The sequence below is a fragment of the Delphinapterus leucas genome, chromosome 2 (genome assembly GCF_059928025.1).
Source record: "Delphinapterus leucas isolate spDelLeu-1000000601 "Yukka" chromosome 2, BTC_Dleu_Yukka2, whole genome shotgun sequence".
NCBI lineage: Eukaryota > Metazoa > Chordata > Mammalia > Artiodactyla > Monodontidae > Delphinapterus > Delphinapterus leucas.
Window position 1 is genome coordinate 16,263,657 of NC_143130.1, and position 26,249 is coordinate 16,289,905.

Consider the following 26,249-nt stretch of genomic DNA (forward strand, 5'->3'; position numbering starts at 1 on the left):
GTGGGCAGAGCTGTGTTCTGGGGTGGGTGTTTGCTGGGCTGGTATTCCCAGATCTAGTGTCAGCCTGCTGCCACGTGGGGCTGGTTCCTGACAGGGCTGGCTGAGGGGTCCAAAGTATCTCATAACTGGTGTTGGCCTGTTAGTGGATGGCACCAGGTCTTGGGGTCCTGGAGCTGGTGTCAGTGTGCTGATAGGCAGGGCTGGGGCCCAAGGTGTCCTAGGGCTAGTGCTGGCTCACTGGTGGGCAGAGCTGAATCCTGGGTAAGTCCTGGGTCTCTGGCTGTAGGTCCCTGGGAGTCCCAAAGCTGGTGTTTACTCACTGGTAGGTTGGGCTAGATCCCAGAGCCACTGGCTACGGAGCCCATGGTGTCCCAGTGCTGGTGTTGGCCTGCTGGTGAGTAGGTCCAGGGCCCAGGGGGTTGCAGCACAGGTGCTGGCCTCCTGGTGGGCAGCTGAATCCTGATAAGGTAGGCTGCAGGGTTGTGATGATCCTGGGCTGGCATTTGCCCACTGGTGGTGTGGGTCAGGGCTCAAGGGGTCCCAGGGCTGGTGCCCACCCACCAGTATGTGAATCCACATCCTGGACCTAGTTCTGACCCACTGGTAGGCCACTGGTAGGTCCTGGTGTCTCTGGCTGTCGGACCTAGGGGTACCGGAAGTGGTGTCAGACTGCTGATGGGCAGGGCTGGTTCATGACATAGCTAGCTGTAAGGTCTAAGGTGTCCTGAAGCTTGTTTCAGTCTGGTGGTGGGTGGAGCCAGTTGTCTGGGCAGCTGGCTGATGGGCCTGAGGTGGCTAATACCTGGTGTTCGTCTGCTAGTGGGTGGGGCTGGGGCCCAGGGGGTCCCAGGGCTGGTGTCTGCCTGCTGGTGGATAGGGCTATGTCCCAGGGTGGCTGTGGGCTCGGGGCATCTTAAGGCAGCTAGTGGGTATGTCCCTGCCTGGCTAGTTACTTGGCCTGAGAACCTTGGTTCCAGTTCTGACAGACTGGTGGCCAGGGCTGGGTCCCAGTGCTAATAAGCTAGAGGGAGTATTCCAAAGTGACATTTGTTCTACCAGTGTCCATGTGGTAGAAAGAGCTCCCCAAAATGGCTGACACCATTTGATGTGTCCCCCATGGTGAGCTCCAGTGTCCTCCTGACTTTCTGGTAGGCTCTCCAAGATCAGCAGGTGGGTCTGACTCAGGCTCCTTTCAAATTATTGCTTCTACCATGACTCCTGGACCACGTGAGATGGTGTTTGTGCCCTTTAAGAGTAGAGCCTCTATTTCCCATAGCCTTGTGACTTTCCCGAAAGTAAGCCCCATTGACCATCAAAGCCAGATATTCTGGGGGCTTGTCTTCTTGGCGTAGGACTCCTGGGCTGGGAAGCCCAGTGTGGGGCTTGGACCTCCTGTTTCTCAGGGATAACCTCTGCCATTGTAATTATCCTCCCCTTGTGGGTTACTCACTTGGGGCTGTGGATCTTGACTGTACTGTGATTCCACCCCTCTGACCTGTCTTGTTGTGGTTCCTTCTTTGTATCTTTAGTAGAAGATCTTTTCTGCTAATCATCCAGTTTTTCTCATCAATGGTTGCTCTGTAAATAGTTGTCATTTTAGTGTGCCCATTAGAGGAGGTGAGCTCAGGGTGTTCCTACTCTGCCATCTTGGCCAAGCTGAGCCTCTGTGTGCCTTTTAAAACCCAGGAGATATATTATCCTTAGCTTGTTATCTAGCATCAATTTCACATTGTATTACTATTACTGAATAACTATAATTGCTTATTTACTATTCTTATAGATTATGAAAATGATTCTTTAGTTATAAATAAATGTTGTTCATATAATCTAATAGCAGATGTTTCGTAATTCTAAAGCTCAGAGAAGGAAAGGGCTAGCCCTGCTATTTCAGATCTTTCACAGATCCTCAAGTCTCAAGATGGATCACCTTTTTTAAACACTTCAAATGAAATTTTAACTGATGAAGATCTGTCCCATCTACTTTCATCAAAGACCCATGATAAATCACTTACAAGAATATTAATGAGCAAAGAAATTCAAAATTCACAGTCTGTTGGAACATTGCTTCAAGGGAATGAAACAGCGACACCATCATTCATTTCACCCCCTGTTGTCAAAATGAAGACTCTGGCTACTGACATCTCAAAGGTAAGATACAGTAAAATAACTTGAAAGCTACTTATTTTAATTGCTATACTCCTTCAATATTTTGAATAAATGTTAATTAAAAACATCAATATTTTCTTATTTAAGTGGAATAAAAAGTTTGTCTTTTGATACAACCTGTTTTATATTTAGGATTTTTTTTTTTTTTTTTGAGGTACGCGGGCCTCTCACTGTTGTGGCCTCTCCCGTTGTGGAGCACAGGCTCCGGACGCACAGGCTTAGCAGCCATGGCCCACAGGCCCAGCCGCTCCGCGGCATGTGGGATCTTCCCGGACCGGGGCACAAACCCGTGTCCCCTGCATCGGCAGGCGGACTCTCAACCACTGCGCCATCAGGGAAGCCCTAGAAAATTCTTATTTTAAAATTTGGGGAAAAAGGGAAACGATCAAATTGCTGTACATATTTAACATATATTCACAATTTTTTTATCATGGAAGTTATTAAAGTGGCCTTATAAAAATAATTTTTTAAAGCCATTTGAGTTTAGAGATTGAATCAGGTGAAAATATAAATCTAAACTAGAATCATAATAAAAAATTATTAACATGATGTATTTGGAATTATTTATGAGGAAGAATCACAATATTGCTTGGTGGGTCCCTCCACACCATTAAGTGTTCCCAAATGTCTCTCAGATCCATTAATTGTTCTCATTTTTAAATTTGATACATTCAGGAAATAATGAAAAGTAAAATGTTGCTGTAATGACATTGTAGATATCAAAGAAGGTAATTAGAGTTCTAAGATGTATAATTTTTAATTACTTATTTTAACTTTTGTAATTAAGGCTGATATTTTAGAAGAGAATTTACGAAGTAAGATTAAAAAACAAACTTACGAAGAAGCAAGAGAATTTCAAGGTAAAAAGATTTTCTGTTTTGTAAGATAAAAATGTTAGTGATTGTGTGTTCCCATATTATAAGTAAATTACTAAATGTAATTTAATAATAAGTAACATTATAACACACACATATTCTTTTCTTTTTTAATCTATTTTATTTATTTATTTTTGACTGTGTTGGGTCTTCATTGCTGTGCACAGGCTTTCTTTAGTTGCGGTGAGTGGGGGCTGCTCTTCATTGTGGTGCACGGGCTTCTCATTGCAGTGTGCGGGTTTCTTATCATGGTGGCTTCCCTTGTTGTGGAGCACAGGCTCTTGACGTCTGGGCTTCAGTAGTTGCAGCACACGAGCTCAGTAGTTGTGGCTCACAGGCTCTAGAGCACAGTTCAGTAGTTGTGGCACATGGGCTTAGTTGCTTCGCAGCATGTGGCATCTTCCCAGACCAGGGCTCGAACCCGTGTCCCCGCATTGGCAGGCGGATTCTCAACCACTGCGCCACCAGGGAAGCCCCACACATATATCCTTTTTCAGATTCTTTTCCATTATAGGTTATTATAAGATATTGAACATAGTTCCTTGTGCTATACAGTTAGCCCTTGTTTTTGGCAGTACACGGGCCTCTCACTGTTGTGGCCTCTCCCGTTGCGGAGCACAGCCTCCGGATGTGCAGGCTCAGCAGCCATGGCTCACGGGCCCAGCCGCTCCGTGGCATGTGGGATCTTGCCGGACCGGGGCATGAACCCGTGTCCCCTGCATCGGCAGGCGGACTGTCAACCACTGCACCACCAAGGAAGCCCAGTTAGCCCTTTTTTATCTATTTTATATATAGTAATGTGTATCTACTAATCCCAAATTCCAAATTTATCTCTCCCTGCCTCTTCTCTTTTTTAACCATAAGTTTGTTTTCCATGTCTGTGAATCTGTTTCTGTTTTATAAATAAGTTCATTTGTATCATTTTAAAAGATTACACAAATAAGTAAGATCATATGATATTTGTCTTTCTCTGTCTGACTTACTTCACTTAGTATGATAATCTGTAGGTCCATCCATGTTGCTACAAATGGCATTATTTCATTCTTTTTTTATGACTAATATTCCATTGTGTGTGTGTGTGTGTGTGTGTGTGTGCATACATACATATATGCACACCACCTCTTTATCCATTCTGTCGATGGACATTTAGGTTGCTTCCATGTCTTGGCTGTTGTAAATAGTGCTGGTGTGAACATTGGGGTCCATGTATCTTTTTGAATTAGAGTTTTTGTCCTTTCCAGATATATGCCCAGGAGTGTGATTGCTAGATCATATGGTAACTCTATTTTTAGTTTTTGAAGGGTCCTCCAGACTGTTCTCTATAGTGGCTTTACCAGTTTACATTCCCACCAACAGTGTAGGAGGGTCCCCTTTTCTCCACACCCTCTCCAGCATTTATTATTTGTAGACTTTTTGATGATGGCCACTTTGACTGATGTGACATGATACCTCATTGTAGTTTTGATTTGCATTTCTCTAGTAATTAACAGTGTTGAATATCTTTTTCTGTGTGTGATGGCCATCTGTATAACTTCTTTGAAGAAATGTCTATTTAGGTCTTCTGCCCTTTTTTGATTAGCTTGTTTGGTTTTTTGATATTAAGCTATATGAGCTGTTTATATATTTTGGAAATTAATCCTGTGTTGCTTGCATCGTTTGCAAATATTTTCTCCCATCCTGTAGGTTGTGTCTTTATTTGGTTTATGGTTTCCTTTACTATGCAGAGACTTTCAAATTTAATTAGGTCCCATTTGTTTATTTTTGCTTTTATTTCCATTACTGTAGAAGACAGATCCAGAAAAATATTGATGCAATTTATGTCAAAGAGTGTTCTGCCCATGTTTTCCTCTAGGAGTTTTATAAATAGTATCCAGTCTTACATTTAGGTCTTTAGCAACATAATGATTTGATATTTGTGTATATTGTGAAATGATCACCACAATATGTCTAGTTAACATCCATCACCATGCATAGTTACAAAACATTTTTTCTTGTGGTGAGGACTTTAAAGATCTACTCTCTTAGCAAACTTTCAAATATTCAATACAGTATTTTAATTATAGTCATCATGCTGTACATTATGTTGTGGTTTTGATTTGCATTTCTCTAATGATTAGTGATGTTGAGACTCTTTTCATGTACCTTTTGGCCATCTTTATATCTTTTTAGGAAAAATATCTATTCAGATCCTCTGCCCATTTTTTAATCAGATTAGTTTTTGTTGTTTTGCTATTGAGTTGTATGAGTTTTTCACATATATTACATATTAACCCCTTATCAGATACATGATTTGCAAATATTTTCTCTCATTTGATAGGTTGCCCTTTTGTTTTGTTGTTGGATTTTTGCTTTGCCAGAGCATTCCAGTTTGATGTAGTCCTACTTGTTTATATTTGCTTTTTTTGCCTTTGATTTTATTGTCAAACCCCAAAAATCATTTCCAAGACCAATGTCAAGGAGCTTACTGCCTATGTTTTCTTCTAGGAGTTTTATCATTTTAGGTCTTACATCAAGTTTTGAGTTAATTGTGTATGGTGTAAGATGGTAGTCAATTTCATTCTTTTGCACATGGCTTTCCAGTTTTCCCAGCATCATTTATTGAAGAGACTGTCCTTTTCCCATTGTATATTCTTGGTTCCTTTGTCATAAATTAATTGACCATATATGTGTGGGTTTGTTCTACTTTCCCTTTTGGCTTGTTTTTGATTCACTGGTTGTTTAAAAGTGTGTATTTAGATTCCACATCTTTGTGAATTCTCCAATTTTTTTGCTATTAATTTCTGTCTTTTTAATATTTATTTACTTATTTGGCTGCCCTGTGTCTTAGTTGTGGCATGCAAGATCTTTTGCTGTGTGCAAGATCTTCGTTGTGGCATGTGGGATCTTTTTAGTTGCGGCATGTGGGATCTTTTTAGTTGCAGCATGCAGGATCTTTTAGTTGCGGTACACAGGATGTTCGTTGCGGCATGTGGGATTTTCGTCACGGCATGCGGGCTCTTAGTTGCAGCCTGCGAGATCCAGTTCCCTGACCAGGGATTGAACCCAGGCCCCCTGCATTGGGAGCACTGAATCTTAATCACTGGACCACCAGGGACCTCCCTTTGCTATTAATTTGTGGTGTCATTCCACTGTGGTAGGAAAATATACTTGAAGATTTTAGTCGTCTTAGATTTGTTAAGACTTGTTTTTGACCTAACATGTAATCTATCCTAGAGATGGTTCTGTGTGTACTTAAGAATAATGTGTATTCTGCTGCTGGGTGAAATGTATGTACGTTTGTTGGACTATAGCGGTGTTGAAATCCTCAACAACTTTATAGAGTTGTTTTCCAGAGACTTTTTTTGTTCCTTTTTTGGGGTCATATTTCCCTGTTTCTTGTTGTTCCTCGACACCTGTGTTGCTATCCGCATATTTGAAAAAACTATTTCCTCTCCTTCTCTTTACAGACTGGCTTCCTATTGTTTATTTTCTTGACTGATTTTCTTTAATTTATTTATTTGTTATTCAGGTATGATTAACATATAAGACTTCTGTTTCCTTTATTTTCACCCTCTTACACCCCCCAGCTTTATTGAGATATAATTGACATGTAACATTTTATAAGTTTAAGGAATAAAACATGGTAATCATACACACATATGTTGCAAAATGATTGCCACAATAAGGTTAGTTAACACATCAATCATCTGAAATATTTTTTGTGGTAAGAACATTTAAGATCTACTCTTTTAATAACTTTCAAGTATGTAATACACTGTCATTAACTATAGTCACCAGGCTGTACATTAGCTCCTCAGAACTTATTCATCTTATACCTGGAAATGTGTACCCTTTGGCCAATATCTTCCCATTTCCCCCACTTACAAGCCCATGGTAACCACCATTTTACTCTTGGTTTCTGTGAGTTTGGTTTCTATGATGTTAATATTTGCTTGTCATATAGCTTTTATTATGTTGAGGGATGTTCCTTCTATGCTCAATTTGTTGAGAACTTTTCTTGTAGTATTCTTACCTGGCTTTGGTATCAGGGTAATGCTGACCTCACAAAATGAATTAGGGAGTGTTTTCTCATCTTCAGTTTTTGGAAAACTTTTTGAAGCGTTGGTATTAATTCTTCTCTAGATGTTTCATAGAATTCACCAGTAAACCATCTAACCCTGGGTTTTTCTTTGATGGGAGGTTTTTATTACTGATTCAGTCTCCTTAGTATTAATTGGTTTGTTCAGATTTTCTGTTTCTCCATGATTCAGTGTTGATAGACTGTATGTTTCTTGTAATTTATCAGTTTCTTCTTGATTATCCAATGGTGATGTACAATTTTTATAGTATTCTTATCCTTTTTATTTCTGTGGTGTCCATTATAATTTCTCCTCTTTGATTTTTTATTTGCTTGAGTCTTTGTTGTATTATTTCTCAGTTGAAAGGTTTCTCAATTTTGTTTAACTTTAAAAAAAACAGCTGTTACTTTATTGATTTTTGTATTATTCTTCTAGTCTCTATTTCTGCTTTGATATTTATTTCCTTTCTTCTGATAACTTTGGGCTTGGATTTTTTTCTTCTTTTTCTAGTACTTACTTGTAAAGTTAGGTTGTTTGAGATCTTTTTTCTAAATATAGATGTTTATTGCTTTAAACTTTCTTCTTAGAACTGCTTTTGATGCATCCCATAAATTTTGGCATGTTGTTTTTATTTTCTTTTTTTTCAAGATAATTTTTTATTTTATCTCCATTTGTTCTTTGACTCACTGGTTATTTGAGAGTGTATTGTTTGATTTGCTCTTACCTGTGAATTTTCCAGTTTTTCTCCTGTTATTGATTTCTTTTCTGCAACCATTGGGTTCAGAAAATATACTTGGTATGATTTCAGTGTTCTTAAATTTGCTAAGATTTGTTTTGTTACCTATCATATGATCTACTCTGGAGAATGTTCTGTGTGTTCTTGAAAAGCATGTATGTTCTGCTGCTGCTATTGGTGGAATGTTTTGTATATGTCTGTTAGAGCTCGTTGGTCTAACGTATAGTTCAAATTCAATGTTTCCTTATTGATTTTCTGTCTAGATGATCTATCCATTGTTGAAAGTGATGTGTTGAAGTCCCTTTCTTCAACAGAACTATTTTCTCTTTTTTCCCTTCAGATCTGTTAGTATTGCTTAACATGTTTAGGTGCTCTGATGTTGGGAGCATTTATATTTATTGTTTTATTTTCTTGATGAATTGACCCCTTTATCATCATATAATTACCTTATTTGTCTCTTGTTACAGTTTTTGAGTTAAAGTCTATTTTGTCTGATATGAGTATAGCTATACCTGCTCCCTTTTGGTTTCCATGTTGCATAGAATGTCTTCTTCATCTTTTCACTTTGAGCCTATGTGTCCTTAAAGATGAAGTGAGTCTCATGGAGGCAGCATGTAGTTGAATCTTATTTTTTTATTTATCCACTCAGTCACTTTGAACATTTTGATTAGTGAATTTATTCCATTTACATTTAAAATATTTATTGAGAGGCAAGGACTTGCTAATGTGTCTTATTGTTTTCTGGTTATTTTGTATTTCCCATGTTCTTTTCTTCCTCTCTTGCTGCCTCCCTTTGTGAATTAATGATTGTCTGTAGTGGTACACTTTGATTCCCTTTTCTTTATTTTTTATGTATCAACTGTAGGATTTTGCTTGTCATTTTCACGAGGCTTACATAAAACATATTGCAGATATAACAACCTTTTTAAGCTGATAATGTCTTAGCTTTGATTACATATAGAAATGCTACCCTTCTACTACCCCCCAATATTTTATGTTTTTGATGTAACAGTTTACCTCTTTTTGTATTGTGTATCCATTATCAAATTATTATAACTATACTTATTTTTAATAATTTTGTCCTTTAGCTTTCATACTAGAGCTGAGTGATTAACACACCACCATATTACAGTATTAGAGTTTTCTGAGTTTGCCTATATATCTGTCTTTATTAGTGTTATTATATGTTCATGTGTTACTAATTAGCATTCTTTCATTTCACATTGAATAACTTTTTTTTTAGCATTTCTAATATAATGCAAGTCTAGTGATGATTGACTTCCTCAGCTTTTGTTTGTCTGTGACAGCCTGTCCTTCAGTTTTGACAGATACCTTTACCAGTTAAAATATTCTTGGTTGCAAGTTTTTTTTTTCTTTCAGAACTTTGAATGTATTATCCCACTATCTTCTGGCCCACAAGGCTTCTGCTGTGAAATCCACAGATAGCCTTATGAGGACTCCCTTGTATATGAGGAATTTTTTTTTCTATTGCTGGCTTTAAAATTCTCTATTTGTCTTTGATTTTAGACATTATTTAGATAATGTCTTAGAAATGATCATTTGGGGTTGAAATTTTGGGGTGACTTATTAGCTCATGAACCTGGATGTCCAAATCTCTCTCCAGATGGGAAGTTCTCAACCATTACTTTAAAATAAGCTTTCTACCCTTTCTCCCACTCTTCTCCTGAAATTCCAATAATGCATAGATTCTTTTAATGGTATACCATAGTTCAGGTAGGCTTTCTTCACTCTTTCTTATTCTTTTGTTGTTGTTGTTTTCCTTTTACTGGATAATTTAAAACAATCCATCTTCTACTTCACAGATTTTTTTTCTTTAGCTTGATCCATTCTGATGTTGATGCTCTTTATTACATCTTTCATTTCATTAATTGTATTCTTCAGCTCCAGAATTTCTGTTTGATTCTCTACTATGTTTTCTGTCACTCTGTTAAACTTCTTATTATGTTCATGTGTTGTTTTCCTGATTTTATTGGATTGTCTGTCTGTGTTTTCTTGTGGCTCACTGAGATTCCTTAAACATTTTTTTGAATTATCTTTCAGGCTAAGTGTAGATATTCATTTCTTTGGGGTTGGTTACTAGAGAATTATTTGTTTCTTTGATAGCGTCATGTTTCCTTGATTTTTCATATACCTTGGCATCTTGCTTTCCTGGCTTTGCATTTGAATAAGCAGGCACCTCCTTCAGTCTTTACTTATTGGCTTAATGAGAGACATACCTTCATATGTCCAATCTGCTTGGTATTCTGGGGCTTTCTCAGGCTTTTTCTAGGGATGTGCCTGCTCCACACTTCTTGTCACATTTTTAGGGAGGGGGAATTCTTAAGATTATATGCCTTCTCTCAGTCCTACAAAGCCAGGCTATGTGCTGACACCCTCCCATTTGTTTACTTTCCCCAGAGTGGTGCTGAATGATAAAATTTTATATGCTTCCTCCCAATACGGCAGAATTGAGGAAGCTTTCTGAACATGCTCACTATCTACAAAGGCTCAATCTTGCTCCCACTGAGTGTACACAAAGTGATCCAGCCATGTGGTGTGTGTGTGTGTGTCTGTGTGTGAGGTACACTTAGTGTTGATGGTGCCCACGGCAACTTGAGGGTATCCACAGGTGAGGCTTTCCCAGTGGCTTGTGGATGGGCTTCCTGATGATTCCACAAAGTGGTTAGTAGGATTAACATCCCTCTGATGCCTCCAAGAGTCCTGGATGCTGTTCTCCAAGCACCTCCCTACCTTCTAGTTTTTCAGTAAACCTCACCTTTCTGGATAGGGTAAGAAAGAAGTTGGGCTCTTTGGCAGCATCCTGAAGAGCTGGGAAAGCCAGTCACTCACTCACATGCTCTCACTTTCTTCCATGGGAGAAATCATAGGCCAAGAAAGTCTCTCTTGGAACTGAGCTTTGCTTCCTTGGAGTGATGTGGTTAAAGAGAAACTAGTCTTCTTATCCTCTTTTTTGCATCAAATCTTGGATTTTTGTTGTTGTAGTTGCTCCAACACTGTGCCGGAACTTCTCTGCTATACTCCCAGACTTCCACAAAGACACTTTCATCTGTGGGTAATTGTAAAACTTAGTGTCCTTTGGGGAGAAGAGGGTAGAAAAGTCTTATTTTGCCATTTTGATGATATCACTCCTCTGTTTTCTTATTGATATTTTGTTTGGATGTTCTATCCATTGTTGAAAATGGGTATTGAAATCCACTGTTGTGGATTTTAGTTGTCAATGTTTGCTTCATATGTTTGGAGGTTCTGATATTGGGTGCACATATATTTATAAGTGTTATATCTTCTTGATGAACTGGCCCTTTTACTATTATATGATGTCCTTCTTTGTATCTTTTGATAGTTTTTGTTTTAAAGTCTGTTTTGTCTGATACAAGTTTTGTCACTCTTTCTCTCACTTAGTTAGCATTTTTATGGAATATCTTTTTCATTACTTCACTTTCAGCCTGTTTATGTCTTTAAACATAAAGTTATTTTCTTATAGATGGCATATAGATGGGTCTTTAAAAAAATTGATTCAATTTTTAAAAATTGGTATCTTTCTGTGTGTGTGTGTGTGTGTGTGTGTGTGTGTGTGTGTGTCAAAAATAGGTATCTTTTGACTGGGGAGTGTATTTTTATTTAAAGTCATTATTGATAGGGAAAGATTTACTCTGATCATTTTGTTAATTTTTTGGGTCTCTTTTTAGCTTTCTGTCTCTGTTTTCCTCTCTTGCTCTTTCCTTTTTGTTCTATTGATTTTTTTTAAATTTTCATTTTCATTACTTTCTTATTTTTTCCTACATATCTTCTATAGATATTTTCTTTGTGGTTACTATAGGGCTTACATAAAGCATTCTATAGTTATAACAGTCTATTTTATATTGACAACAATTTGATTTCAATTTCACACAATAACTCTACTGTTTTACTCTCCTTTTAATGTTCTTGTTGTCACAAATTATATCTTTTTTATATTTTGTATTTATTAACATGTTTTTATAGTCTGTGTTTTGTATACTTTTGTGTTTCTGTTTAGATTCCATTAATTTCAGTTTGAACGACTCTCTCTGGTATTCCTTATAGGGCAGGTCTAGTGGTGATAAGCTCTCAAGCTTTTGTTTATCTGGGAAAGTCTTTATTTTTGCTTTGTTTTTTAAGAATTGTTTTGCTGGATAGAGTACTATTAGTTGGCAGGATTTTTTTTTCTTTCAGCACTTTTAATATATCATCCCACTCCTTTGTTGTCTTCAGGGTTTCTGCTGAGTAATCTGTTGGTAGTATTGTAGGGGTTCCTTGTATGTGAGAAGTCACTTTTCTCTTACTGATTTCAAAATTCTCTCTTTGTTTTAGACTTCTGATGCTTCGATTATAATGTACCTTGGTGTGAACTTCTTTAGGTTTCCTTTTTGGAGACATTTAGGTTTCTTCAAATGGGGTATCAATTTTATCTCCCAGATTTGGGGAGTTTTAAGCGATTATTTTCAAATAAACTTTCTTTCCCTTTCTGTCTTCTTCTGAGACTCTGTAATGTGTATACTGCTTTGTTTTATAATGTACCATTTGCCCTTTCAGTTCTTTACTTTTTCATTTTTATCTTTTTTCTTTCTATGATAGGATAATTTCAAATGACCTGTCTTCAAGTTTGCTGATTCTTTCTTCTGTTTTATCAAATCTCGTATTGAACCCCTCTACTGAATTTTAAATTTCAGTTATTGTATTTTTTAGCTCCAAAATTTGTGTGGTGTTTTTTAAAGTATTTTCTCTCTCTTTGTTAAAATACTCATTTTGTTCTTGCAACATTTTACTGAGGTAGTTAAGAGTTTTTATGATTGGCATTTTGAAATCTTTGTCAGGTAATTCATATACATACATTTCTTTAAGATAAGTTTCTGGAGCCTTTTATTGGGCCGTGTTTCTTTCTTCTTGCTCCTTGACACTATGTGTTAGTGTCTGCACATGTGAAAAATCTACCACCTCTGTACAGACTGGATTCATACGGAGGAAAACCTTCTCCAATCAGCCAGGCTAGAGGTTCTGGAGACCTGTCACACCTGTTGTGTTGATGTGTCTTCCCTGGACTTGTGTATGTAAATTCTTAATTAGAAGGGGTTCTCTTTTTTACAGGAGTTCATGATCTCTTGCTCCCTCTGGTATCTCTCTGCTGTTCTGCAGACCCTGTGGAGCAGCAGCCTACCACCCAACTCTTGTTTGTTGGTTTTGTTTTCAGCAGTCCCCAGGCTTGTAGTGTATGTGGAGGCTGGTCAGTGCTCTGAGAGATACAAGACAGATAACAGTCCCTTGGCATAGTTCTTTGAAAAGTCTGAACATCGGACATATATTTGAGTCTTCTCTTTCCTTCCCCAGGGAGAATCTTGAAACTGTTTCTCAAATGCATTGTTCTGAGCTGGGGAGAGGAGCTTTGACTTTTGAGTGCATACTAGTCTAAACTGTCATCTTTGTTCTTAGTGGTCCCTAAACAACTAGAATATTCTGGGTCCCATTAGTACATCAAGGCAGGCAATACAGAAGCTAGGGCCTCAGGCATCCCCCTGAAAAGCTGAAATGTGGGTGAATGTTCCAATTCTTACCCTCCCCAGGAAGAAGCTGGGATGGGGGGGGGTTGCCTGCTTGTATACTAGCTCATGTTGAGTGTACTCACTGAGTGTATACTAGCTCATATTATCACCTTTGTTCTCAGCAGCTCCCAACCTTGGGCCCTTTCCTTTCAGTGTTGAGATTCAAGCCAGACAGAAACCAGTCCCACAGTAGCCCCCCAAAAAGTCTGAGCTTTGGACACATGTTTTAGTCCTTTTCTTCACTTCCCAGGGGCAAGCTGGGAGCTGACATTTTCCTCCTGATTAGTGGTGCTGAGATAGGAGGAAGAATTATTGCTAGAGGGCGTCACAAATTTACCTTCTGGCTTCTGTGTTGCTGGTTCATCTTCGACCCATTCTGCAGGAACCTCTCACCTGGTCTCTGCATTTCTCACAAAGAGAATTGGTCCTTGTATTGTTGTTGAATTGGTATCTCCATGGGGAGGAGAGTCTAGGGTTTTCTGTTCTGCCATCTTCCTGATGTCACCGTCTTGACTTCTTAACTTAGATGTGGCCATGTGATTTCCTTAGGTCAGTTTAGCATGAATTGGTCATGTGTGGAAGCATTAGGGGCCAGTGTGTGCTTCCCTTCATTCTCTCTTTTCCTTTGCTGCTGTGGCTAGGAATGTTGCAGATAGTAAGATTTATATCAGCCCTAGTTCCAAAGTGATAATGTTGAGCAGAACCTCTAGGTAAACTTTAATGAACATGGAGTAGGGACAGGAAATAGATCTTTGTATTTAAGCCACTGGAATTTTACAATTGTTTGTTACTTCAACATAATCTCACCTATCTCAATTTATACAGTTTGCAATGATACAATCATAAATGATATGGCTGATTTTTTGTTCTGTTCTTCTTTAGTTTGGGCATCAGGGTACTGTTAGCATTGTAAAATGAAATGGAGAAAAATGTGTCTTTTTCTAAATTTTTTATAGGTTATATAGCATAGATATTCTGTAATCCTTGATGGTTTCATAGACATTTCCCCTAAAACTCTTTAGCCTTATGACATTTTTAGCAGTAGATTTTCAGTATTTTCCCCTGAGGATATTAGTCTATTCAAGTTTTTTTGTATTTCATTAAATATATTTGGTAATATATTTTGTGAGAATGTTATTTACTTTGTCTAGACTTATATCACTTTTGATACAAAGATATATAAAATATTGTCTTATAATTTTAAAATATCTTCTATTTTCTATAGTTATATTCTTTTTGTATTTCTTGTATTTACTGGAAGAAGTAAAAGTAGTAGTTTAGAGCTCAGGCTCTGGAGCTGAACTTCTTGGGTATGAATTCAAGCTCAGCCAGTTATTAATCATATAACTTTGGTTAAACTAATTACCTTCTCTGTCCCTCAGTTTTCTCATGTACAGATGAAGGAATAATATTTTGTGCTTCAAAGAATCATTTTGATAATTAAGACATAAACTCGAGAACTTAAAGTGGTCCCGGACAGACATTTTCACAAGTTTCTGATGGAATCCAACGTAGTTCCTTCCCTTTTAAAAAATTCAGCTTTTTACAGAACAATAACAACACTGATAACAATAGTACTGTGTTATTGACAGGCTTCTAATGCTTCTTCAAATCCCAGAGCAATCATTCTCCTGAAATCAGAGTAGACAGAAATCATGAATTCTAATTCTAACTGGTGAATAGTGGACTGTGCCCTTGGCACTCTCTTCTTTTAAACTTCTAATTAAATTACTTTGTATGATTTTATAACTCATACTATTCTTCTTTTTTTAGTTCTAAGATTATCCTAGCATTAGCAAGTAGGAATTTCTCCAAGATAATTACTATGGCTTTATGACATGACCCTAGTATGAGTAGTCATTGAGAAATTCCCTACTGTTTAGTTTAGTATGACAAGATGTCCCATGCTGTCTTGCACATTTCCTGTCTTGCACATTTCCTGTCTCATAGCTGGAATCAGCTCTTTTTCCTAGGAGCCGTGATTTTTTTTAATGGGAAATGTTATTAGAAACCAAGATCTGAAAACTACTTGTGCCCATTGGTACTGGGGTAGCTTTGAGGTACATTGAGCAGTCAGACTAGAAAATACAAATACACGTGTGTGTCTATATGTGTATATATATATTTATACACACATACATATACATATTCATACATACATATACCTACAAACACACACATGTGTGTATGTGCATGCATATATACATAGACATATTTAGAAATTACGAGTTTCTTACAGATACTTTCAATTCTAATCTGTCCCCTCAAGGCTTGTTCTTGCCTTCTTCCACTTCTGTGTGCATGTCCCTTCTTTCATAGTGTAAATCCTGACTTCGCACAACATCAGCCTATTTACTTGTTTGCTCAATCCTGTAAAACTCTAAAAATGTTTTAGAACTGACTGATTAGCTTATATCATTAGAAAAATAAACCATGTAAAATATTTCATGATTTTATTTCTCTTACCCAAGATTTGAGAGTGTAGTACTGTATTCATGAGTTAGTTGGATTAGTGCCTTTTTAATTTAAGTTCAGTTGATTTATTTCTTAAGTTGCTTTCCTGTTTAGTGTACTCGTCATATTCTTGTTAATATAATTTTTTGGAATATATAGAATATCAACCTACTTTCAAAAGAGACCGAGGGAGAGGGAGAGGGAGAGGGAGGGACAGAGAGAGAGAGAGAGAGAGAGAGATCATCTTTTCCTGAATCCCTTCCCCTACATTCCCCAGTTTACCCCTTCTGTTGCAAGTAACCATCTATTATATCGTTTTCTGATTTATTATTTCTGTATTTCATTTTGTAAATGTAAGTGTCTCTATTTTTCTTAATTTTCCCCCTTCCCCTTCTTTCTTACCTCAGAGGTAATATGCTAGATATCTGCTTTTTCACTTTTATTTTTCACTTAACATTCTTTCTTGGAAATTCTTTCATGTCAGTTTCTAGAAAACTTTTTCATTCATTTTTACAGCTGTATATTATAGTTTATAGTATATTTCTTAGGTTATTCAAGCAATAGTCTGTGAATATTTAGCTGGTTTTGAATATTATGCAATTACAAATGATGCTCTGATAAGTAACCTTGTGCATATGTGTCTTCATTGTTTGGCCTATGATTGTAACCTAAAGTATAAATAACCGAAGAAAACTAGAGACTAATAGAAATATATTTAAAACACTCATTAAAACTTTTCTCACAATTTTCATGTCATACCTAGCATTATGGTAATTTATTTTTAACTTTATCAAAATGAAAGAAAGTTCTGCTGTACACTTGTATAAAGTTGAAGCTTAGGTATTTCACAATAGATATATATTTTCTATTCAGTGGGCTAAATGCATTTCTTGATGTAGGTTATGATGAAGCATCAGATGAAAAGCTTATGCTTAACCATCAGGATTCAGTGTCAAAAAGCCAAACACAAGTAAAGAAACAAAGAACTTTCAAAAGGGAAAGACTCTCTAGTAAGTACAATAATTATAAATAACTTCATATTATTTTAAATTAAACTCATCAGAAGATCTTTTTTCTTTGCTTCCTGAAGATAATATCTCAGCATTTGTTTTGCAGAAATTTTACATGTTGATTTTTTTTTTTTTTTTTCCTGCGGTACGCGGGCCTCTCACTGTTGTGGCCTCTCCCGTTGCGGAGCACAGGCTCCCGACGCGCAGGCTCAGCGGCCATGGCTCACGGGCCCAGTTGCTCTGCGGCATGTGGGATCTTCCCGGACCAGGGCACGAACCCGTGTCCCCTGCATCGGCAGGCGGACTCTCAACCACTGCGCCACCAGGGAAGCCATACATGTTGATTTAAAGTATGAATACCCTAAGACAACTAGAGAGCAAAACTTGAAATTATTGATACAATTTGGTTGGAATTTCTGATCATAAGACTATTTCATCCTCAGTATCCATTAAGGGCAATAATAGGTCAATAGTTGTCTCACTAAGGCTGTGTACCTTTCAGCCGACCTGGGAAATTTCTGCTCCAAAAGATCAGTGGGTGCCTCTCACCTATGTCAGTGTCTTTTTGCTATAGGCTTCGATGGGTGAAAAGAGGTCAGTAAGTTAAAAACCAAATGGGGATCAGGTGGGTCCGAGGGAAGGCAGCTTGAATGGCCTGATGGAAGTCCTCCAGAGCATCCTGTTGGTTGGGTCTCCACTCAGAGGTAATAGCATTTATGCTAACCCCACAGATATGTGCCATCAAACCCCTGTGGGCAGAATGCAAATGTGTTAGTAGTCAGAGAGTCCCATCAATATTCAGACTTTTTTTTTTTTTTATAATTTGGGGAAGGGAGGGCCAAAAGATATGCAAACATCTCCTCTAGAGTAAGATTTTTATCTGCTACCCTGGAATTTCACTTGGATACTAAGTCCTTGTCTATATTAATGACCCAGCCATGTTGCCACATATGGATCAACAGGGTGTGCAGTCCTGTGGGATGGTGCCTTTGCCTGGGCCCACCAGAAGGATGTCATCAATATAGTAGAAAGCTATTATTCCCTCTGTGAGTGGGACTTTTTCTAAGTCATGCTCTATCCATTGAAGATAGGCAGATGGGGAATTTAGGGAGCCCTGTGGAAGGACATTAGTGGCATATTTCAATTAATTCTACATAAGGGTGAACTGATCCTGGTCATTTGCATGACGAAGGATGCTGAAGAGAGAGTTCAAGTTGTTGGTTGCTGTATACCAAGTTCCTTCACCTTGGGCAATAGCTTCTGTGACAGTCACAGTGCCAGGTTGGTACTAACACTCTGTGCAGCCTTAATTACTTAGTCTGTAGGCACCTGACGTTTTGTGCACAGGCCTGTTAAATGGAGAAGTAGTCTATGGAATTTGTTGGCTTCTTTAAGCTCAGCAACAAGGGCAGTTATTTCTTTTTTACACCCAGGGAGTCAGTATTGTTTTTGGTAGATACGGGCACTAGGTTCTGGTAGTTGGGTCGCTCAAGATCTTCCACCTGCCCCATTAAAATATCCTAACTGCAGCAAATCCCGTCACAACATGAGAGTGGATGCGAGTGGTGGGTCACGTAAATAATACATCTATACCGACAATATATTCAGTAGTAGAGGCCATAACAATGCACTGTACGGTAGTGTGGCCTGGAAAAGGTTTCTCTTTGTGGTGGTGGCCCCAAACCAGACAGCATTATCTGTTTTCCCCTCATCCTGGTGCCAGGGCTTGTGGGGATTACAGTTATCAGTGTACCGCCATCCAAAAGGCCCAAGAAATGTAATTCTCGCCTGCCTGCAATTTGTACTGGAATAGGCCCTCATATATCTTCACTGGGGATGTAGGAACCTTGGTATAACCCAATCTTGTTTTTTATTTATTTTTATTTTTTTTTTGTGGTATGCGGGCCTCTCACTGTTGTGGCCTCTCCCATTGCGGAGCACAGGCTCCGGACGCTCAGGCTCAGCGGCCGTGGCTCACGGGTCCAGCCGCTCCACGGCATGTGGGATCTTCCCGAACCGGGGCACGAACCCGTGTCCCCTGCATCAGCAGGCGGACTCTCAACCACTGCGCCACCAGGGAAGCCCTTGTTTTTTATTTTTGAAAGCTGTGATCAGGGTCAGTGTATGTGGAGTTCTTTGATCCATCTCAGAATTCACTGATAAAGGTAGCGAGAATAGCACTTGCATTATTCATAGTGGCCACCACAAAGTGGACTGTAGTGGGGCTACATGCTGGGTCCTCATGGCCCATCATCTAACAATGAGTACCTTGGTGGAGAGCATTAATTTACTGCTTTCAGACCCCACTGTATGGTAATCAGGCCCATAGATTTTTAGGTAAGGTCATTGCCCATAACATCCAGTAGAGGGAGCATTATTACCATTTTTACATCACTTTTTCTTTCTGGGCAGCAATTTCTGCATGCCTGAAAATTTGCCAATTAGGATCTGACTGTGTCACAACTGACTGACACAACTTATGAGGAAATTTGATTGAGCTTGTTAACCAATAGGATTCACAAAAGTGAACTTAGAAATCTGAGTCTGGTAAGACCCAAGTCTTAAGTTCTCTCCAGGTCACTGGGCAAAGTGATTCCAAAGTCCTATACATTCTTTTATATTAAAGGCATGAGTCTCGGTGTCAGGACTTAGAACTAACAATAGTCATAGAGTATAACTCAGCTTTCAGGGTCTCTGATGACTTTTAGGTCTGTCTCTGGAGAACCATAGCCATTAGCTAGGGAATTGTTTCCTTAGCTCTCTTAAGAGTCCCTCTGTTAGATCTCTAATTTGACTCAGTGGAACTTGACCAGAGTTTGGAGGCTAAAGTGAAGGTCCAATGTTCCCTTCAAACTGAAAGTCTTATTTAACAATTTGTGAGAACTTTCTAAGAGTGCTCTGTGGCCTCCACCAGCACTTTCTGAGGCTCACAGGCTAAGTGTCCCATTGGATCCTCACACTCTTGCAGTTGATCCATTTGCAAAGTCCAGGGGTGGCCCAAATCTCTCACACCTCCTAAAAGTGTGTAGGATCTACAGCATTTGTAGGATCTACAGCATTATATTGATCACTTTGCTCACTGTACCTGTTTCTCAGAGAGCTAGAGAGCTGCCGGTTGTCAAGTTGGCCAATTAAGATAACAAACTAAACAAAGTAAAATTCTGCCTTTTTTCACTTACTCTGATAGTATAAGCAAGAATCTAAACAGAAGAGGGCTGAAGCTCTACCAGTCTTCCATTTTCCCCACAGAACAGCACTAGGCAAGGGTCAGGTGTATCATTATAGACAGGAGAGAGTGGGGGCAACATCTCACTGCCCCAAACAAAAGGCTCCTGCTGTTTTAAGGACACTGGGCCCAGGGGAAGGATGAGGAGGCAGAGTTTGGAGCAGATAAGTGCTTTACACCGAATCAGACTGAGAACAGTGTCTTCCAGGTCTATCTTTAAGGTGGTGTAGGTAGAGGCATCTGAACAGTACAGGTTCAGTACATCTGAACCTCTGAATGGAGGTTCCTAGGCCAGAATGCAGATAAATGTAAGATCATGGTCATCTAGAAGTGGAGGTTAAGGGTCAGCCTGACTGCAGCTACTTCTAGTGCCTGCAGTGTATACATCAAGTCATTGTGGGGTTGGAAGCTTTTCCCTATAAGAACTGCCAGGTAGGTTTGTAATTGCTTATGGGGCTGAAAGATCATATACAGGGTTTTGACTTGCAGTTGGAGCCTCAGTGTATGTATACACACACACACACACACACACACACACACACATGCACGCACACATTCATACGTACCTATACCTACATACACATAAAAGTGAACATATATATGCATATACACATACATAGGCATATTTAGAAATTATGAGTTCTTACAGGCACCTTCAATTCCAGTTAATACCCCTAGGGCTTGTTTTTGCCTGCCTTCATTTTATATGTGGATGTCCTTCCACAGTGAGAATCCTGACTTTGAGCAACATCAACACATTTATATATTCACTCCATCCTATAATGCTTCTAAAATTGTTTCAGTCACTTAGCTGATACTAGGGGAAAAACCTACTAAATTTTTTGTGATTTTTTTTTTTTTTTTTTTTTTTTGCATCCCACTCTACCAAGTCTTTTACAGAAAAGGTTTCTTTTTTGTGTGTGTGGTACGCGGGCCTCTCACTGTTGTGGCCTCTCCCGTTGCGGAGCACAGGCTCCGGATGCGCAGGCTCAGCGGCCATGGCTCACGGGCCTAGATGCTCCGCAGCATGTGGGATCTTCCCGGACCGGGGCACGAACCCGTGTCCCTGCATCGGCAGGCAGACTCTCAACCACTGCGCCACCAGGGAAGCCCTAGATATTCTTTATTTCAGTTTTTTTTTCATTTATTGTTGCCTCCTAGAAATCCCTCCAATTCGTTTTATAGAGACCTTTTGCATTTCTTTTACAGTAGTAGGTACACTTGTTATACTACATCATATACCATAATTTATACTTCACCGTAGTTTATAATATATACTTTAATTTATTCAACCAATCTTCTATGCTTATATATTTTGTTGCTTTTAGCTATTTTGCAATTACACATAATACTGTAATGAAAAACTTGTACTTACACATTTTCTTTTTTTTTTTTAAGAAGTCAACATAGGTTTGTGTTTTTTTTAACATCATTATTGGAGTATAATTGCTTTACAATGGTGTGTTAGTTTCTGCTTTATAACAAAGTGAATCAGCTATACATATACATATATCCCCGTATCTCCTCCCTCTTGTGTCTCCCTCCCACCCTCCCTATCCCACCCCTCTAGGTGGTCACAAAGCACTAAGCTGATCTCCCTGTGCTGTGCGGCTGCTTCCCACTAGCTATCTATTTTACATGTGGTAGTATGTACACGTTTTCATTGTTTGGCCTATAAATATGTATTTACCTAAAGTATAAATAACGCAAGAAAACTAGAGACTAATATAAAACATATTTGATGCCTAGGAATGTTTATGAAACACTGAGACCGTTTCAACGTACATCTATCAAAAATGATCTCGCAATTTTCATGTGGATCTAGCATTGTGGCAATTTACGTAAAACTTTATAAAAATGAGAGAAGATGCTGCTGCATAATTATTATAAATTTGAAATTAGAGATTTCACAATAAATCTATTTTCCCATTTAAGTGGAGTGAATGTATCTCTTTTTGAAGCTCATGATAAAGTACCAGATAAGAAGCTTATGCATGAGAATCAAGATTCAGTGTCAAAAATCCAACAGCAAGTAAAGAAAGGAAGAAATCTCAGAAGGGAAGGACACACTAGTAAGTATAGTAATTATAGAAAATTTTAAAATATTTTAAATTAAACTCATCAAATGAGCTTTTTTGTTTGGTTCATGGATATGTATTTGGGCATGTATTTTATTTTATTTTATTTTTTAAATTAAGTCAATTTATTTATTTTTAATTTTTTGGCCTCACTGCATGGCATGTGGGCTCTTAGTTCCCCAACCAGGGATCAAACCCACGCCCCCTGCAGTAGAAGTGCAGAGTCTTAACCACAGGACCAGCAGGGAAGTCCTGGGCATATATTTCATAGAAAATTTCTACTTTGACCTAAAGTGTTAATACCCTAAGATAATTAGAGAACAGAAACAAAAGTATTGATACCTTTTGATTGAGATTTCTAGTACTAAGATTATTTTAAGGCCTTGGGTTATGTACTCAGTATGATTCAATAACAGACCATCAACTGACTCTTAAAGGGTGTACACTTCTGAGCTCTCTCCAGGAGATTTGGGTCCATAAGTTCAGCAGTTAACTGACCCGTCTGTGGCAGTGTCCTTTAGTCATAGTTCATAGTTGGTGAACAAAGAGGCGCTGAGACCTGTAACTCAAACAGGAGATGTGGATCACAGGGACCAAAGGGAATGGTCAAATTCAACATCATGAGATTTTTCCATATGTTTTCTTCAAGAAATTTTATAGTTTTAGGTCTTAAGTTTCAGTCTTTAACCCATTTTGAATTAATTTTTGTGTATGATGTAAGGTAAACATCCAACTTTATTGTTTTACATGTAGATATCAGTTTATTCACCTATTTCTTGGAGACACTGTTCTTTCCCCATTGATTGGTCTTGACACCCTTATTAAAGGTCATCAGCTATACATGTGAGGGTCTAAGCTCTTTAATCTATTCCATTGGTCTGTATGTCTGTCTTTATGCCCCTACCACACTATTTTGATTACCTGTGCTTTGTAATAAGTTTTGAAATTAGTATATGCTAGACGTATAAATTTGTTATTCTTTTTCAAGATGTTTTGGCTATTTGGGATCCTTTGAGATCCTGTATAAATTTTAGCATGCGTTTTTCTACTTCTTCTGCAAAAAATGCACTTGGATTTTTATAGGGATTACACTGAATCTGCAGATTGCTTTGAGTAGTACTGAGACCTTAACTATATTAAGTTTTCAAATCCAGGAACATGGGATGTTTTTTCATTTATTTGTCTCTTCTTTAATTTCTTTCAGCAGTGTTTTTTTTAATTAATTTTTATTGGAGTATAGTTGCTTTACAATGTTGTATTAGTTTCTACTCTACAGAAAAGTGAATCAGCTATACGTATACATATATCCCCTCCTTTTTGGATTTCCTTCTCATTTAGGTCACCACAGTGCATTTAGTAGCGTTCCCTGTACTATACAGTAGGTTCTCATTAGTTGTCTATTTTATACATAGTATCAATAGTGTATATATGTCAATCCCAATCTCCCAATTCATCCCATCCCCTTCCATTCCCCCTTGGTATCTATACGTTTGTTCGCGAGTCTGTGTCTCTGTTTCTAGTTTGCAAATAAGATCGTCTATACCATTTTTCTAGATTCCACATATATGCGTTAATATACGATATTTGTTTTTCTCTTTCTGGCTTCACTTCCATGTTGTGGCTATCGTCAGTAGTGCTGCACTGAACATTGGGGTGCATATAGCTTTCTGAATTTTGTTTTTCTCTGGGTATATGCCCAGTAGTGGGATTGCTGGGTCATATGGTAGTTATATTTTTAGTCTTTTAAGGAACCTCCATACTTTTCTCCATCATGGCTGTATCAATTTACATTCCCACCAACAATGCAAGAGGGTTCCGTTTTCTCCACACCCTCTTCAGCATTTACTGTTTGTAGATTTTTTTGATGATGGCCATTCTGACCAATGTGAGGTGATACCTCATTGTAGTTTTGATTTGCATTTCTCTAATAATTAGTGATGTTGAGCATCTTTTCATTTGTTTGTTGGGCATTTATATGTCTTCTTTGGAGAAATGTCTATTTAGGTCTCCATTTTTTGATTGGGTCTTTTTTTGATATTGAGCTGCATAAGCTGTTTGTATATTTTGGAGATTAATCCTTTGTCAGTTGCTTCATTTACAAGTATCTTTTCCCATTCTGAGTGTTGTCTTTTCATCTTGTTTATGGATTCCTTTGCTGTGCAAAGGTTTTAAGTTTAATTAGGTCCCATTTGTTTATTTTTGTTTTTATTTCCATTTCTCTAGGAGGTGGGTCAAAAAAGATCTCACTGTGATTTATGTCAAAGAATGTTCTGCCTATGTTTTCCTCTAAGAGTTTTATAGTGTATGGCCTTACATTTAGGTCTTTAATCCACTTTGAGTTTATTTTTGTGTTATGGTGTTCTAATTTCATTCTTTCACATGTAGCTGTCCGTTTTCCGAGCACGACTTATTGAAGAGGCTGTCTTTTCTCCATTGTGTATTCTTGCCTCCTTTGTCATAGGTTAGGTGACCATAGGTGCATGGGTTTATCTCTGGGCTTTCTATCCTATTCCATTGATCTATATTTATGTTTTTTTGCCAGTACCATGCTGTCTTGATTACGGTGGCTTTGTAGTGTAGTCTGAAGACAAGGAGCCTGATTTCTCTGGCTCCGTTTTATTTTTATTTTTTTACTGTTCCTTTTTTTTCTGGCTCTGTTTTTCTTTCTCAAGATTGCTTTGGCTATTTGGGGTCTTTTGTGTTTCCATACAAATTGCAAAATTTTTTGTTCTAGTTCTGTGAAAAATGCCATTGGTAATTTGATAGGGATTGCATTGAATCTGTAGATTGCTTTGTGTAGTATAGTCATTTGCACAATATTGATTCTTCCAATCCAAGAACATGGTATATCTCTCCACCTGTATCATCTTTGATTTCTTTCATCAATACTTTATAGTTTTGCATGCACAGGTCTTTTGCCTCCTTAGGTAGGTTGATTTCAGCAGTGTTTTATAGTTTTCAGTGTACATGCATTTTGCCTCCTTGGTTAAGTTTATTCCTACATATTTTATTATTTTTGATGAATTGTTTTCATAGTTTACTTTTCATATTGTACATTAATAGTTTGTAAAAATGTAACTGATTTTTACATGTTGATTTTGTACCCTGAAACTTTGCTGAATTCATTTATTAATTCTCCTGGGGTTTTTTTGTGTGTGTATGCATGTGTGAATCTTTAGGGTTTTCTATGTATAAGGACATTTTATCTATGAACAGATAATTTTACTTCTTCCTTTCTAATTTTTATATCTTGTATTTCTTTTTTTGCCCAGTTGCTGTTGTTAGGACTTCTAGTACTATGTTGAATAGAAGTGGTGAGAGTGGGCATCCTTGCCTTATTTTTTATCTCAAAGGAAGTTTTTAGTTTTTCACCACTGAGTGTGATGTTAGCTGTGGGCTTTGCTTATATAGTCTTTATTATATGTGGGTATTTTGCTTTTAATCTTAGTTTGTTGAGTGTTTTGTTTAATCATAAAAGGATGTTTAATTTTCTGTATCAGTTGAGATGGTCATGTGTGTTTTTTTATTCCTTCATGCTATTAATGTGATGTGTCACATTAATTGATTTTCATGTATTAAATCAACCTTGCATTCCAGGAATAAATCCCACTTGGATGTGGTATTTAATCCTTTTAATGAGCTCTTGAATTCTGTTTGCTAGTATATTGTTGAGTTTTGCATCTGTGTTCATCAGGTATACTGGCCTGTAATTTTCCTTTCATATAATCCCTTTGTCTGACTTTGGTATCAGGTTAATACTGGCTTCATAGAATGAGTTTAAAAGTTTTCCTATTCATTTTTTTGGATGAGTTTGATGAGGACTAGTGTTAATTTTGTTGTTGTTGTTGTTAATGTTTGGTAGCCTTCTGCAGTGAAGCTGTCTGGTCCTGAGTTTCTATCTGTCGGGAGGTTTTTGATTACTGATTTAATCTACTAGTTACTGTTCTTTCAGATATTCTGTTTATTCATGATTCAGTTAGTAGGTTGTGTTTCTTAGAATTCATTTTTTTCTAGGTACTTCAGATAGTTGGCATACAGTTCATAATGTTCTCTTATAATAATTTTTATTC

The 26,249-nt window shown here is 37.8% G+C and overlaps 1 protein-coding gene across 4 annotated transcripts in view; it reads left to right on the top strand.

Moving 5' to 3' along the window:
* CCDC7 (coiled-coil domain containing 7) overlaps positions 1 to 26,249 on the top strand; it is a 326,255-nt gene that overhangs the window by 110,446 nt on the left and 189,560 nt on the right. For all 4 annotated transcript variants that reach the window (XM_089906460.1, XM_089906462.1, XM_089906463.1 and 1 more), the window contains exons 16-19: positions 1,903 to 2,148; positions 2,954 to 3,026; positions 16,765 to 16,875; positions 22,063 to 22,173. In XM_089906460.1, the coding sequence (XP_089762586.1) occupies positions 1,903 to 2,148; positions 2,954 to 3,026; positions 16,765 to 16,875; positions 22,063 to 22,173 (541 nt within the window). The remainder of the gene's footprint in view (positions 1 to 1,902; positions 2,149 to 2,953; positions 3,027 to 16,764; positions 16,876 to 22,062; positions 22,174 to 26,249) is intronic.